The sequence below is a fragment of the Neolamprologus brichardi genome, chromosome 22 (genome assembly GCF_056152115.1).
Source record: "Neolamprologus brichardi isolate AB-2024 chromosome 22, ASM5615211v1, whole genome shotgun sequence".
Classification (NCBI taxonomy): domain Eukaryota; kingdom Metazoa; phylum Chordata; class Actinopteri; order Cichliformes; family Cichlidae; genus Neolamprologus; species Neolamprologus brichardi.
In genome coordinates, this window is record NC_142124.1 from 19,399,157 (window position 1) to 19,416,159 (window position 17,003).

The following is a 17,003-nucleotide window of genomic DNA, read 5'->3' on the forward strand; positions in this document are numbered from 1 at the left end:
TGTACATTACTGCCTCAAGCTTTTGCAGCTGAAGGTCGTGTGGGGACTAGAACACTGCAATGTTTTCAAACTGCTGAGAAAGATGTGCAAATACTCTAGGATCTTTAATTTGTGCTTTTCAGTGTTGTTGTAGCACATTTAGCAGCATTTCTGTCTGAAATTTGGAGAAATTGCAGTGAATTACTTCAATTATGTAATTGCTTTGAATCTTTTTATTCATATTGCACTGAATCATGCGCTCTAATGCCTTCTTCTCTCCTCATATCCAGGATATAATGGGCCACAAATGTAATTAAAATATCAAAACCTGTGCTGCTAATGCACTCAATTGCTGTCTTTTTCCAGTCATATCTCATACTCTACTCATGTAAATTTGTTTGTGTTAGTCTTCTGCTGCATGTGTATCTGATGGATGGAGCACGTAAAAGCACACGGTGTCTCATGTTTTATTCTCCTCTTCTTCTGTCATCGGAGCAGCAGTCTGTCCACGCCAAAGAGGCCACGAAGGACATGGAGGTGGCCATCCTGAAGACGTCCCAGAGTGTCAGCGACCTCAGACGTGAGGTGAGCAGCAGTCTGTGAAAAGATGTTCCCGGTTACAGAATCGGACATGACTGAAATGCCTCTGACTTGCTGGTGGTGCCTCTGTAGCTGCTTTCCTCAGCCCACCTGCTGCTGCCTGTGTCTCCTCTGCTCTTCTTACCTTTTTTGTTTGGTTTTTTTGTCCCCGTTTCTCTTCAAATGATAATTTTCATTTGTGCCTTTTTCAAAAGCTCTTTTATTTAACCTTTGTTGACTCCGTCAGCTCCACAAGGTTGCGGTGGGCCGAGCCTCAGATTTGCTGAAAGTTCATGGGGAGCAGCTGCCTCTGCGGGCTCTCAAAGCAGCAGGCGCCGAGGGAAACCTGGAGGAAGTGGCAGAGTATTCGCGCACGCTCACTGAGCAGAAGGAGCAGCTGGTGGAGGTAGGTGGGATCAGGGGCACAGGGAGCAGAGGAACTAGTAGGAGGGTGATGGCTACTTGAATCTGTGGATGGAAATCAGTAGTAATGTTTGCATTTATCTGGTTCATTACCTTCTAATGTCACAGTAATCACTGCGCCTTTTTAGGAAAACATACTCTTGTGTTATGTTATAATTTACATGTTTACTGAAAAACTGAAATAAACACTCATTTTCATAAAATAAGACATTAAAAAAACAGGTGCTTAAAAGAAAAAAAATGTTTTAAAATGTTAGAAATAAAAACCAATACTGATCTGCATTGAGGTGCTCAGAAGATGACTTTGAGTGGATGATTGGTGAAAATGGAAGAGATTTTGTTTGTTATAGGTGAGATTCCACAACGCTTGAGCACAAAGGGTAGTTTACGCAAGACATTTGTCTATATTTTTAATCATTCGGCCAAATGATTGCGTTTTTGCCGTCGAGTGTCATGCCGTTGGCATGTTCCTCTGCCAACAAGGTCATGTGATCTGTCAGGTTTGTTTGTTACCAATTACTCAAAAAACATTAAGGACAGATTTGCATGAAAATTTCACCAGGTTAGCCTCATTTTAAGAGATTGGTCCAAGTAGAAGTGATTAAATGGAAGTGGAGCTGATTCTGATTTGCAGCCAGGAATTTTTTGGAAGGATTGTTTACCATTGTGGGAGAGGGCAAAACTGGATCGTCACAATCTTCACACAAACATGTCAAGTATTTTAAAAAAGAATTGCACATTCTTAATTTAGAGCTGTGGACTTTTTGTGCTGGGGGTATACATACTGCTCTTTTTAGGGATTGCCTCATGTATGCTTTATGTCAGAAAATTTATTTTCCATCTCTGTTTCACTCCAGACGTGTCGGCTGTTGTGCCATGTGTCGGGCACAGAGCCATTAGAGATCACCTGCATACATGCTGAGGAGACCTTCCATGTCATTGGTCCACAGGTAACACAATCTGTCTAAACATTATCCGTATAAATTATTATTTTGTTAAATTTAGCACTATTAATATACGCCCTTGACCAAATGTGTAAATAGCAGTAGATGGGAGTAAACAGTCTGGTAAGGAATAAAAGTTGACTTAATTAAACTCCAGATAGGGTCGTTCCATTCAGCACTTTTATTGTGTGTCTATTAAGTCATTCTGTGGTTCAGGTGTAAAAATCAAACATGGGTAATAGTCTTCTTAATACGGAGGAAAAGTAGACGCTTAACTTCCCATCTCCTCCGTCTTCCTCCCACATCTTCAGTCCTTGGCTGAGAACATGCTGTCCACTTAGTCCCTCATCCCAGATCTAATTATGTTTGCTCTTAGAAACCATCCATGCCCGTAATTATCCGGCAATGTAGAATGTTCCCGCCTTGCAGCGCTAATGTCAGGCCCCACATGACTCCGCAATAATGATTCCGCTCCTAAGTTCAAAGGTCAGCCAATCAATAACCGTGCGGCATGAGGGTGGTAGTGGTGATATCTCTCTCTCTCTCTCTCTGCACCCAGAGTAATGCAGGGGTGGCCCAGAGGGTAATTGGCTATTAAATACTACACTGTAGAGGATGGACATTGGGGGAAGGGAGGTGGTGAATGAGTGTGCTGGTGGTCATGTTTCATATTTGTCAAATTTTTCGAACATCGTACGTCAGTTTGATGTCAGGACCAGAAGTGTAGATATAAATTGCTACATATGTGTGAAACCGCTTCAGCGTGAGTCATGCTGAACTGTACTTGGCTGCCTGAACCCATTTATTTTGTGAAACCAAAATCTGATGATAAGCTCATAAATACTTAGCAGTTATACAAGCTCAATTTATGAGCTTCATTCACAGGCACTTGGTTTACATTTTAGATCAACAGCAGCATATGTATGAATGTAAAATGTATCAGAGTTGTTCACTCTTCTGCTCAGATCATCTCAGCAGCCCAGACGCTGGCTCTCCACCCATCTAGTAAAATTGCAAAGGAGAACCTGGAAGTGTTCTGCGAGGCCTGGGAGTCGCAGCTCTGTGACATGGCTCTGCTGCTGAGAGAGATCAACGACGTCTTTGAAGGCAGGCGAGGTCAGTTGAAGTCACTTCATTGGTTGTCTGTGTCCATTCAGGTGAGTTGTGGTGAAAGGAGAGTACAAGTATGGGTGAGTTATAAAGGGCAAGGGAGTAGAGGTCAATGTGCCATCTGTGGTGTCTTAACTTTGGCGGGGACAAAAAAAAGAAAGGAAAGAAAAGATCCAATTCTATGAGAAACCTTGATGAATCATTTTCTTCTTGAAATTTTCAGCAGTATTAATAAAACTTAAGGCAGGCAGTATGAATGTATCTTTTCAAAATTAGTCATCACAGACCGTGGGAAGCTTTTTATCAAAGGACTAACATCAATGCCATTGAACATCCCTGTATTCATTCCACCTCTTTACACTCTCTCTATTCATTATTGTGCCAATAACCAGAAGCGTCCGAGTCATGGACAACCGCTCTGACGAGCTCTGCTGTTTGCACACTCGGTCACACGCAGAGACAGAAAGTAGATACTCAAGTGTAGTCTGTGTGCACGTATTTGTTTGAAAGTTAGATCCAAGTACTTTTACACGTCTTTTTTTTTGTCCTTATAACAACAATAACTCTTTCTTCCTAGGAGACAAAAGGCCTTATTTGTCACTTCCTAGACCTGGGGTGAGTGTCACACCATTCGTCCTCATAAATGTCTCAATGATACAAACGTTTGCAATCCTCTGATTAATACCACTCTCTTTTTCTCCACAGAAGCACTTGGCGAACATGAAGACTGCCAAGGCTGTCAAGTTGGATGCAGAGGTAGCGCACACACCACCAAATCCTCGGGCTTTCAGCACAATACATCACGTCTCATCTTGTACCGTCTTTTGGCAGCAGTATATTCATCTCTAGGAAACATTGTGTCACTCTCTTGAAGAATTGATCGAGTTTGTATGGTAATGTGCTGCAATTTTGTTGGGCAGCACTTTTTCACACGCTGTACCGCCACAGAAAGCAGGATTATGCTGATTACAGGCTTTCCGAGTGTGTAAACAAGTGAAAAGTACCCTGCTGGCTAATATACATTTTTAAAAAGATATCAATTACACTTCATCAAAAAGAATTGTGTGGTTTTTGTCTTTTTTATTTATTTATTTTTTCCTTTTGCGCTTCTGCGTGCCCAGGAGCAGACAAGTATGGCCAAGCTGGGTCTGGAACTTCGTCTTCTGTCGTCAGATGTAGACACAGAGGTGGAAAAGTGGGAGGACCAGGAGCATGAAATTGTCCGGCAGAGCCAGAGCCTCGCCAGTATGGCCTACAACATGTACCTGTTCACCAGGTAGCCTTCCAGTATCACACTGACACACTGATATTATTTTAAAGCTCAGTGTTGTCAATCCCCTTAATCATCCCCGTTAATCTCTTAAGAGACATACAGAGCAAAAGTCTTGAGCCACCGCTCTTTATATTTTGCTAGGAAAATACCACCACATTTATTCTTCAAGACAACCTGAACTCTTTTAGGTAAGCTTTCTTGTCATTTCCTTAAGTAGTCTTCAGGAATAGTTTTCCAGGCTTCTTAAAGGACATTCAAAGCTCTTCTCTGGATGTTCTGTTGTCTGTCAACATGATCCCACACTGCTTCAGTAATGTTGAGCTCTGGACTCTGGGGAGGTCAATCCATGACTGATAGTGTTATATTGTGTGTTTTTCTATCCAGGTACGCTTTTACTGTATTTGCAGTGTGTCTGTGATCACTATCGTGCTGAAAAATGAAACCGAAGCCACTCAGACACTTCCCAAATGGCATTGCAAAAACGTGAACTGTGTTCATAATTCCCAAAAGGTTGATTCTGGTCATCTGGACGTAGCGTTTTCAGTGGGAGAAATGTTTCGTCATTTATCCAAGTGACTGATCAAAGACCATTAATCATTGATCATAGTGTTCATAATTTTAAGAAGATCCCCAAACCCAACAACAGCAGTGTTTTTACAGACGAATGTAGACATTCAGTGTTGTAGCTCTCTTCTGACTTCCTCTGTACATATCGACAGTGATTCGAGCCAATAGATTCAAATTTTGATTCATCACTCTCTTGGGGTGGCTGTAGCTCGGGAGTTTGAGCACGATGCTGAATCCCAGGTTGTTCTCCAATGCATTCATTGCAGTGTGAAAGTTAGAAAGTACTTAGGCATAGAAAAAAGTGCCATATGAACGGAGGTGAATGGGTGAATGTTATATAAAGTACTTTGAGTGCTCTAGTAAAGTAGAAAAGCACTATATGAGAACCAATCCATTTGCCATTTACCACACTGTAAGACCTGTTGTCACTCTTTTTTCAATTGAGGTCTTGTGTAATTTAGCACACCTCAGTCTTTTATCCCAGTTTCCCTTCTTGAAGGATTGCCTTGACAGACACACTTCCACCAAGAACAAGGTCCAGATGCATCTCAGGTCTTGGGTTGTGTTTTGTTCCCATTTCTTAAAGACACGACTTTCAGCTACTTTTCATCTGCTGTAGATAGTATTTTTTTTAGCCGTGCTATTTCTTCTCTTGGTGCAAAAATGCTATTTCATGCCTGTCAGACTGTGTTATCTTTGACAGTTTTTTTCTGGATTTGACTTAGAAATGGGAACTTTTTTTTTTTTTTAAATTTCCAACAGGCTGCTAGTAACAAAGTGTCTAAAAACACAATTTGCTAAGTTGTCAGTTATGTGCAGATGCAACACGGGTTCATCGCTTGATTTAGGTGACTTTTTATGCTTAAATGATTCATAAAGTGTAACGTCCATTAACAAATAAACAACAAAAACATTGTACTGTAAATGGTCCGGTACAAGGACTGGACTGGAAATGAGTGAAAAAGCAGCCAATGTCCAAAAAAGCAACTTTTAGAGACCTTCAGAAAGCCCAGAGAACTATTGCTCAAGACCACCTTTAAAAACTTACAAGAACATTTCAGTCATTTGAAGCAAATTATAAAGAAATGTGGCTTGTCTCAAGACTTGTGCACGGTACTGTATTTTCACAGAGTTGATTGCTTTGGAAGACGTTTGCCCTTGTGCATATTTCTAATCCGAGCTTCTCTTTATTATTTCCTGCATGATTGATCCACAGAGGGGAGGGACTGTTGAAAACAACGCTAGATCTTTTTCATCAAGCTGAGGTATTTTTCATTAAGCTTGCTCTGTTTGTTTTCCTTCTATTTTATTGAAGTCGTAAATGAACGCATCTATCGTCCCGTTCCACCTGATACACGCTGAAGCTCGCAGATCGATAGGTTAGCAAATGCAGGGATCCCTTCATTCACGACCCTGAAATGCAGATTTCACCGGGCATTACGGGGATTTATGAGTGCAGTGGGAATATAGCGTGGCAGATTCCCGGCCATCTCTGGCACATGGTGTAACAAGGTTTGTGCGTACGAGTGTTTCCTATTGAACTGGGATCTTTGCCAGTAATGTACAGTCATTTGTAGAATCAGGGACCGAAATGTCAGACAGGATTTATTCAATTTGTGTTGAGCAGGGGAGATAAGCGAGGAAGAGGAGCGAGAGGGGAAAGAGACGGGAAGGCATACTGATAAGAAGAGCCAAGAAAAATCAGAGTCATAGTATTTACTGACTAGGCTTCTTTTTAGTTAAGAGAGCTTTAGTTTTTCTTCTGTGTATGTGTGCAAGTTGTTTGATTTTTGTCTCTTTTCTGACCTACCCTTAAGGTTCTTTCTGAAGAGGGGCTCCAGCTGTGCTCATCTCTCCGCACTTTTTCCTCTCAGGTATATTCCCATGCAATTAATCTATCTTGAACACACCAAAGCACAACGATTCATATAATGCAATTCCAAATAATGTTTTTTTTCTACAGTAGAAAAAGAAATCTAATATAAAGAACAAAAGGGGGTTTTTTTTCTAAGTAGAAATAAAATGAATACAGTTGAGTATGGACCAGGAGAGAAGTTCACTTTATGCACAGTATTTTCTTGCTTGTCTTGTAGCATGTGATTGACTGCAGCGTAGTAAGACGGAGCTAAGGAGATCGTTATAGCAAAGCAAATAATGAAAGAATTGTTTATTTTCTCCTGAAAATGGGGAGATACTAACCCACTCTGTGTGCGCGCACATACACTCACACACCCTCCGATACTAATACACACCCGTATCACACGTTGTGGCATGCCACGGTGCCAGGTCTGCCTTATAAATCACACAGCGGGAGCAGGAAATTAAGGCTGTCACACACTTTCACCATCCTCATGTCCTCCTCTCAGACTCCAGTTTGAACAAAAGTAGCCTTGGTGCTTTCCTTCCTTTTAGCTCTCAACAAACTTCTTCCCCAGGTCCTCCAAGTTTAATTAAATGGCTCCTTTTGACAGCCTTTAACGACTGCCATTTGTCACCGCCGTGTGTCCGAGGCTGCGTGTGTTTGCGCACATGTGAATGGGCAGAGGGGGCGAGAGCGGAGGGGGAGGTAGGTTGACTGCGACCGCCCAGGAGCAATTCATAATCAGGAGGCCCGGCTCTTCAGCTTCCTTCATGCTTTCTGATTAATTACATCAAACAAACTGGTGCTAATGGAGTCCCTCTGTCTCACCCTCCACTCCTGTAGTTCTTTGGCACCAAACACACAAAGCACATCTGTGTAGCTCTAATTATGCAGATGAGATTAAGCATTTTTTTTCTTGCTAAGGTTTAAGAGGTTTTATATGTTGTTGCTGGGCATGAATGACAAGGGATTGAGTTCTTGGGTCATTGGTGGCATGTATCTGTGTAGACTACGATCTGGGGATTAACTCGGATGGATAACAGACCTAAGCAGCAGATCATGGCTATTGCTGATGGATTACATCAAGCAGCCCTTTTTTAAAAAACTTCTTTTTCTTTAATCCACTTCTTTTCCCGACGCTTGATTTGTATTTGACCACGAGCCCTGTGAATCTCGTTCAGTAAATCTATCAACGTCTGCACATATTAACTCTCCCGGCGAAGTGCCATTATAAAACATGTCTTCTGTTCTGAAAGACATCCCACCCTCCCTCTGTGTGTACCTCTCTCTGTTCCAGTTGGTTGATGAGGAAAAGACTGTGGTGATGACAGAAATGGAGAAGCTGTTGGCTTTGTGCCAGCAGCTGCAGATGGGGGCTAAGACTCCTGTACAGGGCAAGGCTGCCACCTTCCAGAAGGTAACCATACTACACCTGTCTGTGTTTTTATCTCTCTTCTTGTTAGTGTCTGCACTCTTTATTAGGAAAAAAAGAACGCCAATTACTTATTTTTGCCTGAAGTCTGTTTGGTTTGGTGGATGTTAAATAAGTATATCACAGAGATCGAACAAAGCAGATAAAAAGTGTTTCCATTGAAGGACCGAAGAAGCTCTGACACTATCAAAACTATCACCCCAAGAATGAATAGGTATCATTAAAGCGCTGAACACACAATAGGGCATGACTAATTGTGTTCATTACTGGCTTCAGAATAATCTTTCAGTTATCTTTGAGTAATACGAACATCTAACGCAGGATGCTGGATTAATGAATGTCTATGAGGAATTAATGAGCACCTTGGACGGGGATGAGCTGCCTTTGCTCACCTTGTAATAAAGGCGCTGGTTTGGAATCAAAAGGACACGATGAAGAATAGCATGCTCAAGGCTGATTAATTAGTGCCTCTTTTATATGTATTGGCTCCCGCCTCTATATCTCTCTACCTTCACATCGACCGTATCATTTATCTCGAACGGTAGAGAGAGCCTGTCTTACGGGGGTTGGTAGGACATGGATGAGGAAACGTTAAATTACAGGGTCAGTGTAGTTTAGTGCTGCTGCTGCAGTGAATCTCCATGCGTGCATTCTTAGTGATGTATTATTTTACGTGCTGTGCTTTCAGGTGGACTCATCCATTCAGGCAACCAGGAGCATCCTGAGTGTGGTCCTCTCCCTCCTGCCGTGCTGTAACAAGCTCAATAGAAAGGTGACATCCACTGACCTGGACACTTTATTGACAGGCAGCTTGAACATGTATACGAAAGTATAGAAGAAGCTTGGAGATCTTATTATCCAGATACATATGCAAACATCACAGCACACTGACACTTGCAAACATGTACCTTTTTATTTTTAGCATGCAGCAGATATACAGCAGCGCTTGTGTTCATTTTTAGCTATGTTTTGCGGGGGATAGTCAATTTTTTTGCTGTCTATCAAATAATTCTCCGGTGAGTTGCTAACTCCTATCCTTGTTGAAGCTAAAAGATGTCAGTTGTTGGACTGATTGCCACTGAAGCACATTCACAAGATCAAACCGTAGACTGTAAGCAGAAAGCTGCAGCTGGCATTGGCAACTAAACTTTTTACTCGAAGCCTCTCTTTGGGCTTTAAGTTCAACACATCATGATTTTCGAGAGCCGCAAGTGACCGCATCTACACCAGCGCATGAAGGAGTGCTATGTTACCGGCTAGGTAGTGAGTTCAATTAAATTCAGTTTTATTTATAAAACAGTTGCCTCAAGACGCTTTAAAGTTGCATCCAGAGATGGTATAGATTTCCATAACTAATATCTGGGGAAAAAAAGAAGCTTGGTGATGTAGTTTTTTTTGTTTTTTTAATAACATAAACACAGAAACATAAAAAGAACTGACTCCAGAACAAGCAATCAATATTTCATTTAAAAATATTGATTATGCCAGCTTTGTGTGTATAAACAGTTAGAAACGAGCCATTATATTTTGGTGTTTGTTTTTTTCACTTTTACTCTCCTCTGTCATTTACTTTCAGTACAAGTCAGAGAGGAACAGCCTCAGTTCCCCGCAGGATTGGAGAGAAAGGCAGGACGCATCCACACCTGTCAAAGAGGAAGGAGCTCTCAACACCAAGAACAGCAACGGATTTGGCGTTAAATCTTTGGAGCAGCACATGGCTGGTCTCAACCTCCTTGAGAGCAAATAATCCCAGGCAATCGCTTCCTTTGTCCACTCTTCCCGATAAAACAGCACATAGCCGACCTCACCTCTCTGGAGAAAATATGATCTTCGAAATAGCCCCAGTCCCCACCCCCATCCGTCATTCAGTACTAGTCTGGTAAAGATGGTTGACTTGGCTCAACCGGAATTTGCATTTGCTGCCTGGATGATGTTTGCACAAGAAAAAAAAAAAAAAGAAAAGCAAGTCTATGCTCTTTCCCACTGAGGTTGATTTAATCCGGGGTAGCGTTTCACCTGAAGCACCAGTTCCACCCCAGTCCACAAGATGGAGTTATTACTACACACACACAAAAAAAAGTCTTCAAAAAAAGTGAGGCCTGGCACAAACCTGTTTTTTTGTTTTGTTTTGTTTTGTTTTTTCTTGCTTCTGAATTAATAAACTAATTAAAAGTCAGGAGAGAACTCCACTTGATGCTCAGCTCAGCCATACATCTATCTTCACTATGTGCCTCTGTGTGACAAGCCTGTGTTTTGTGGTGTTCTGTAATTGTGTTGCACAAGTTATGTAAAAAAAAAAAAAAAAAAAAAAGTAAAATTAAGATCCACAATGCATGACGCCATCATCACCAAACCCCCGTGTTTGAGTCTCCTGTGGTCACAGCCTTGTAATGTGACACTTGCATTATATCGATCGACGATCACTTGCATTATATTGAGCACCTCATTTACAGGTTTTACAAGCTGACCACACTACATAACATGCAATGGATGTCTAATAGCCATTATTGTACGACATTCCCCATGTGCCATGCTGGTAGGAAAATGAAAAAAAAAAACAAAAAAAACCTTAAATGCCAAATACGATTGTTCTTGTGTCTTCTTACTGTTATAAAATATAAAACCTAGTCCTCCAGTGTTAATGGAGACACTTTTATTTAAGCCGGGTTTCTCAACTTGATCGAACCTCTGTTTATATTGTCCTGAGAATTATACAAACCAGTCTACATGGCATACTTTCTCTCAAAGAAATGAAACAAGTTTGAACTGGCACACGTGTAAAATGGAACCTTGAAGTGTACTTGTTATGAAGACTATCATTGTGAAGCTGCCTAACAGACCATTATGTATTAAATGGTATATATTACTTGGTACTTGAAGCATATGTATCCCGAGGAAATCACTTTGGTACTAGGAGAGGGAGTTAGAATGAATGAAATGTATAACCACACAGGAAGCTTTAGAGAATCACTGTACAGTGTGAGAGCAGCTAAGAATGCTGGGTAACGTAGTGTCGCTAGAGATGTGACGAAATCGTATCTAGTTTTGGACCACATTTTCTTTTGACGATTCAAAGGTTAATAAAAGTGACACAAAAAAATAAACAATATTTTTCTTAAATTATTGTTTGTCTTTCTTTATATTTGACAAAAATACTTCAAACTCATGATTATTTGCAGTATGTAACAAGAAAATGCAAGCCACTGTTCATGCGTTCCACTAGTTCCTTATTATATTTATCAAATTGGCAAATCCAAGCATAGACAAATTACTTGAAATCTGACTGCTTCTTGGATCCTTAAAATGTTAAACACTTTAAAAAAAAAAAGGGAAAAATATAGAATAACCTAGACACACAGTGCTTCATTATAAACAAAAGCCTTTCAGTCTTCTGCTAACTTTAAGTGCATGAGGGAAAGAAACTCTCCCACAATAGAACGGGCTTGAATAAGGCAGGAATGTGGGGAACTGTCAAGATGGTTGGGACTGGGCAGAGCTGCGTTTGGAGACAATGTTCTCAAACTCGTCTCTGTTTAGAAGATTTTCTGTGATGCTCTTGCTCTCTTCAAACTTTGGCAGGATGACGGCGATGTATCCTTCGGTGGACGGCTGTAGAGATTTGACAAACCAAGCATTGTTACATGTGTTTATGAACCTTTACTAGTGTTATCTAATGTCATCATAGGCATATGAAGCCGTATAACCATCAGGTATGCTAAATTAATGTCAACTACTCATGTAAGGGTGTTTAACAGAAAAAAAAAGGTACAGTATGCAGTAATAGTATGCAGATGGGGACATATTAAAGATGACATGTAATGTACTTTACATTTACATGTGTAAGGTAAAAATGTAGGTTTTACCTTTTCCAGCAATAGAGTCGGAGTTTCTAAAATGTTCTCATTGACTTCCAGAAGACGGCCCCGAATGCAGCTAAAACAGCCAGTGATGAAGATGTATGAGCACGTGGAAGATAAATATATACTTTAACAGTCAAAGACAGACTCTTACCTGTAGATTGTGTACTCTGTTTCATCCGTGCATGTTATCCTGCATAACGGTGCAAAATCAGTAAGGAACTGTCCCCCCTGTCGTACAGGCCAAAAAAGGAATGTTAGGATAAATGTACGAGCACACAGACCAAAATCCAGAGCTTTATTAACTTACCCGCTTGGACTTCCCAGAGACTTTATTTTTCAGCCGACTGCAGCCATTACTGATCTGGTAATTGATGCTTTTGATTGTGCGTCCGTTTTGTAGAATTGGGTGAGTCTCTGCTAAAGTGATGACACATATTCTACCAGGAAAAACATTCTTTTAAGAATCTATCAAGCTCCTTTTAAAATCTATATTTCTCTAGCGACATACTGATGTAGAAGTGATATAAATCACTCATACTGAGCAGGGACTACGTCGTGTAACAAATACAGTGTAAATAGAATCAAATTATTATTATTCCCCATTTTCCCAATTTCTTTCCAGAGAAAACTTCCACTTAGTCATGACCAGGCCTACAAAATACATTAAGCTGCTGTTCTTCTTTTAGCTGTTCCCTTTAGGGGTTTCTTCAAACCACTCAACTTGAACTGTCCCTCCAATGAACTCATTTCTAATCTTGTCTATTCAGGTCACTCCCAATGAAAATCTTAACACCTCCAGCTCAGAGCTTCCTGTCTTTTTGTCAAAGCCACCGTCTCCAACCATACATCATAGTAGGTCTCACTATGATCATAAAAATATTCCCTTTCACTCTTGCTGCTATCACTCTGCCACAAATCACCTCTGACATTCATCTCCACCCTGCTTGCACTCTCTTCTTCACCTCTTTTTTGCACTGTCTGTTGCTTTTGACACCAGGTATTTATATTTTTACACCAACAGCCAGGTACTGTCACTATCTCTACTCCTTGCATGTTCACCTTTCCATCTGTCTTCACTTTCATTCACACACATATATCAAGTCTCGCTTCAACTGACTTTCATCCCTCTTCTCACCAATGCGTATGTCTACCTTATCAGGTCCTCTTTCACCTGCGCCCTATAGAGCACAATGTTGTCTGCAAACATCATAGTCCACAGAGACCCCTGGCTGACCTCATCTGTGAACCTGTCCATTACCACTGCAAACAAGAAGGGGCTCAGAGTGGTGATGTCATGCCACTGCTACCTTGAACTCATCTGCGAGTCCTACCACACACCTCACTGTTGTCTCCTGGTCCTCATACATGTTCTGCACCACTCTCACATACTTCTCTCCTACCCCTGATTTCCCTTCTTTTTCTTGATCCAATCCCTTCTGACCTTCCCTGTACTCCTTTATCACTCTCAAAGCATATTTGTAACAGTAGTGCTCTTTCTTAGCGTACTTTTTCTCTTCTTAACATAGCTTCAATAAATCTTTCCCATATCTTCATGGTATGGCTCATCAACTTTACCCCTCTGCAGTAACTAAAGCTCACACTTCTTCAGTTCTTGAAAATCTGTACCAATACACGTCTTCTGTATTCCTCAGGTATTCTCTGACTTTCCAAGATCGTGCCAAACAAATCTTAGTCCATGACAATTCCATACCTCCGCAGGTATGTCTTCTGGACCAACTTCCTTTCCACTCTTCATCTTTTTCATGGCTATTCTCACTCCCTAATTCACCACCTGTCTTCTCTCATGCGTCAGGAAGAGCATCCAGCATAAAATCTTAGCCAAATCAAACATACAAAAGGGCCATTAACATACAATGAATCATAGCAATTGGTGTGACTCATGGTCACTTGGTGTAATTCTTTTTTTCTCAGGAACTTCCCGTTACCTGTTTGAATGCTGTAAGATGCAATGGTCCTCACATGGCTTTCCCTTCATGTCTAAAAACAAAAAATGAAAAAAGGTGTTCGTGACATTAAAAACAAAATAAAAAAAACATCTATTCAGACTAAAACTAAAAGTTAACGCCATCTCCCCCTGAACACTTAAGTTCACCTAACGTTAGCTCACTTAGCTTAGCTACTTAGCAAGTATAGATGAGACACATTCAAATGGACGTTATTTACCGGCTCTGTACCAGCGTGTGTAATATCGGTCGATAACTGAAGGAGCATTTGCTTTGGTATCTTCATGTTCCACGCTCTCCATGTAAAATAATAACGCTGGAAAACTAATTTAAGGTATTAGCTTGGCGTCTACTTGTCTTGACGGACAGTAAATAGTGCAGCACCGGGCAGTCCGTCCTTGAAATATATCCGAAAACCCCAAAGGCAAAGAATTCTGGCTGTTCTTTTGTTTTGTACAGCGATTCGCATTTCTTTGTAGTGAATCTTCATTGACTGTAGCAATAAACAATAAATTATTAAGTTTAATATGTTCACCAGAAGAGCTGGTAACTAACTACAGCTAGTATCATTTGAACAGTCTCTCACTTTTCACTAATCACAATATATAAGATTGAGACAAAAAAAGAACTTCAACCCTCCAGAAAAAAGGTCTTTCAAAACTTTATAAAACGGTCTTTATTATTTCTATGCATGGAAATGTGCTTTAAGCATTCAAATCTTACACAACAGAAAAAAAGGGAAATCCACATTAAATTATAGTGGAATAAACACACAAGTACATTTATTTACAAGTGTGTGTGTGTGTGTATATACATTTCATATGCACATTTCTGCACATTAAGACTGTTCTGAGTCAAACTTGACCAGTACCTGCTTAAATTTTAGATACACAAATGTCAAATGTGGGTCAAATCCAGGAAAATTGTGATTTTAGAAGAATGTTTGTGAAATTGTGAAACTTGACATATTATGGCTGTGCATATTTTTAATGGAACAGTGGTTGATCTTGACACTGTCATTAGAATTGTTTGCATTCCCACAGCATTTGCCACATTGGTTCCTTCAGAGACAAGAACCTGCTGGTCTCTGAAGAATCACGGTGGAATCTTTGAATAGTGAATTAGTAAAAAGCCAAGAGTGATCATATATGATCCACCCATGAAACAGAGGTCAGAGTGTGCCTTGAAAGATGGTGCTTCCACACAGACACAGGAATTGAAATAGGGCAGTACAAAAGTGGGATGGTCAGCACTGTCGTTTCCCAGGAAAAGCATTACAGTTCCACATCCTGCCTGTGTGTATTTTGCATATCTGGGTAGGTATTCTGGCTTCGTCCCACAGTCCAAAACATGCATGTTATCTCATTTGAGATTCTAAACTGGCACACAGATAGATTTTGCATCTCATCATGTAATCTTTATAGCTGTTATATTTTTAGGTCTTAGATAAAACAGGACATGATGATGTTTTCTGACAAAAAACAATTCTTGTAAAACCTAAAAGTAAATAAACTCTCCCTGCTCTTGGAAACATTAATTAAGGATTAATACTAATATTGATGGCAGACAGGCTAGTAATGCATTCTAAACAGACCTGCAGTTTGAAATTAGTTATAGACAATTATTATGAGGGAATTCTTAGACCTGGGTCAAAAAAACATATTATGAAGGCATACAACAAGAACAGTATGTAAGGGTTAATGTTATTTCACTTAAAAACTATATATATATATATATATATATATATATATATATATATATATATATATATATATATATATATATATATATATATATATATATATATTATGGTCATCCATGCCTCATGCCTTTATGCTGTATCAGCTTGAGAGCCACTGTTGTAGAAGGACTGTGGCCATCACCTGAACATGAATTCCTTTGTACTGAATTTTCTTAGAACAGCTGCAGTAATCATCTTCAAATCTGTATCCATAATCCTTTCAATATTTAAAACCAGTACAGAGTACTGTAGTCATTTTTGAATAAGCGAGAGCTCAAGTCTCCATAAAGCCTGACCAGGCAAGGCTTAAACTGTCTCGAGGTGGGGCCCAATGTCAGAATCACTGCCACTTTGTTATTGTTTCTATTGCAAAACCAGGAGAAACCCAACCTTATTTTTAAACGCTGATCCCATCGCAGATTCATTCACCATGCTCATTCTGTGGTAAAGTGAGGTTGAGCTGCACATGTGGAAAACACTATTGTCATCATGATTTTTCACAATGCCCACTAGATGTCAGGCAACGGCAAACAACCAGAGTACAGCACTGTTAATGCAACTTAACTTCTCGCCAGAAGCATAATCATCTATATGAAAGGAATGTATTATTTTATTTCCAGATGAATATTTTCACATTTAATCAGCGCCAATTAGTTTCTATGTAAACCAGCGCCAGGAGGCATAATATTGCTCTATTGCCACATCACAGATTCCAAGTTTGGCCCATTTTGTTTAATTTCCATACTTTGAACTGCATGTGATTTTTCTTTTCACGTAGCTCTAATGATTCTTGCAGATGGCGTATAAGTATGTTGAGTCTGCATCCTTATTATGTAATCAAGAGATCTGGGAGAAAATGGATGGAGGAATGAAGGAATGTTTCCCTCTCTAGACCTGATAAATAGCTTCTCTCATCCACATGCTTGGACATATCTGGCATGAAATGCCACTCGTACACTGTGGACACTGCTGAGAGAACAGTTTGGGGCACTGGTATCGGCACGGGGCAGTAATGATGACTTCATCTAGGGCACGTACTTAGGAGAGAGAGAGTGAGACTCGGCTGACGTTTGGTTTCACAACGTGAGTTTTCCATTTATCTGCTCACCACCACTACCCAGACTTGGAAAGTTTTGCTGTCAAGATCCATCCTAATGAGTGTTTCCATTACTCTTTCGCCTGTGGTATGCTCTAGTCTGCAATTAATTTGCAATGAAAAGACAAAACTATCGTAGAAAGAGTGGCTGCAGAGCCAGTAAAAATGGAGTCA

At 40.3% G+C, this 17,003-nt stretch overlaps 2 protein-coding genes across 2 annotated transcripts in view; one reads left to right on the top strand and one right to left on the bottom strand.

The window, feature by feature from the left end:
• The window catches only part of ctnnal1 (catenin (cadherin-associated protein), alpha-like 1), a 53,538-nt gene extending 43,484 nt beyond the window's left edge, over positions 1 to 10,054 (top strand). Inside the window, exons 8-19 of the mRNA XM_006787720.3 lie at positions 478 to 564; positions 806 to 964; positions 1,839 to 1,931; positions 2,891 to 3,041; positions 3,613 to 3,650; positions 3,741 to 3,791; positions 4,157 to 4,311; positions 6,092 to 6,140; positions 6,693 to 6,749; positions 8,034 to 8,153; positions 8,857 to 8,940; positions 9,745 to 10,054. Coding sequence (XP_006787783.2) covers positions 478 to 564; positions 806 to 964; positions 1,839 to 1,931; positions 2,891 to 3,041; positions 3,613 to 3,650; positions 3,741 to 3,791; positions 4,157 to 4,311; positions 6,092 to 6,140; positions 6,693 to 6,749; positions 8,034 to 8,153; positions 8,857 to 8,940; positions 9,745 to 9,915 — 1,215 coding nt within the window. The 3' untranslated portion in view covers positions 9,916 to 10,054. The remainder of the gene's footprint in view (positions 1 to 477; positions 565 to 805; positions 965 to 1,838; positions 1,932 to 2,890; positions 3,042 to 3,612; positions 3,651 to 3,740; positions 3,792 to 4,156; positions 4,312 to 6,091; positions 6,141 to 6,692; positions 6,750 to 8,033; positions 8,154 to 8,856; positions 8,941 to 9,744) is intronic.
• A 698-nt stretch (positions 10,055 to 10,752) lies between these two features.
• Positions 10,753 to 14,381, bottom strand: abitram (actin binding transcription modulator). Its single transcript, XM_006787719.2, has 6 exons — positions 14,213 to 14,381; positions 13,975 to 14,026; positions 12,336 to 12,465; positions 12,180 to 12,256; positions 12,032 to 12,101; positions 10,753 to 11,777 (listed from the first exon to the last, which is right to left on the bottom strand). Exons 1-6 carry the CDS (start codon positions 14,292 to 14,294, stop codon positions 11,640 to 11,642), a joined length of 549 nt encoding a protein of 182 aa, XP_006787782.1. The 5' UTR covers positions 14,295 to 14,381; the 3' UTR covers positions 10,753 to 11,639.
• Between the last annotated feature and the right edge of the window lie 2,622 nt (positions 14,382 to 17,003).

What these genes read in the sequence shown, in the direction of transcription:
- abitram (XM_006787719.2), bottom strand. Translation starts at nt 14,294, where the DNA reads ATGGAGAGCGTGGAACATGAAGATACCAAAGCAAATGCTCCTTCAGTT. An exon ending in CACACGCTGGTACAGAGCCG is followed by an intron (nt 14,027 to 14,212) that starts GTAAATAACGTC and finishes TTTTGTTTTTAG; the next exon opens with ACATGAAGGGAAAGCCATGT. An exon ending in ACAGAGTACACAATCTACAG is followed by an intron (nt 12,102 to 12,179) that starts GTAAGAGTCTGT and finishes TGGCTGTTTTAG; the next exon opens with CTGCATTCGGGGCCGTCTTC.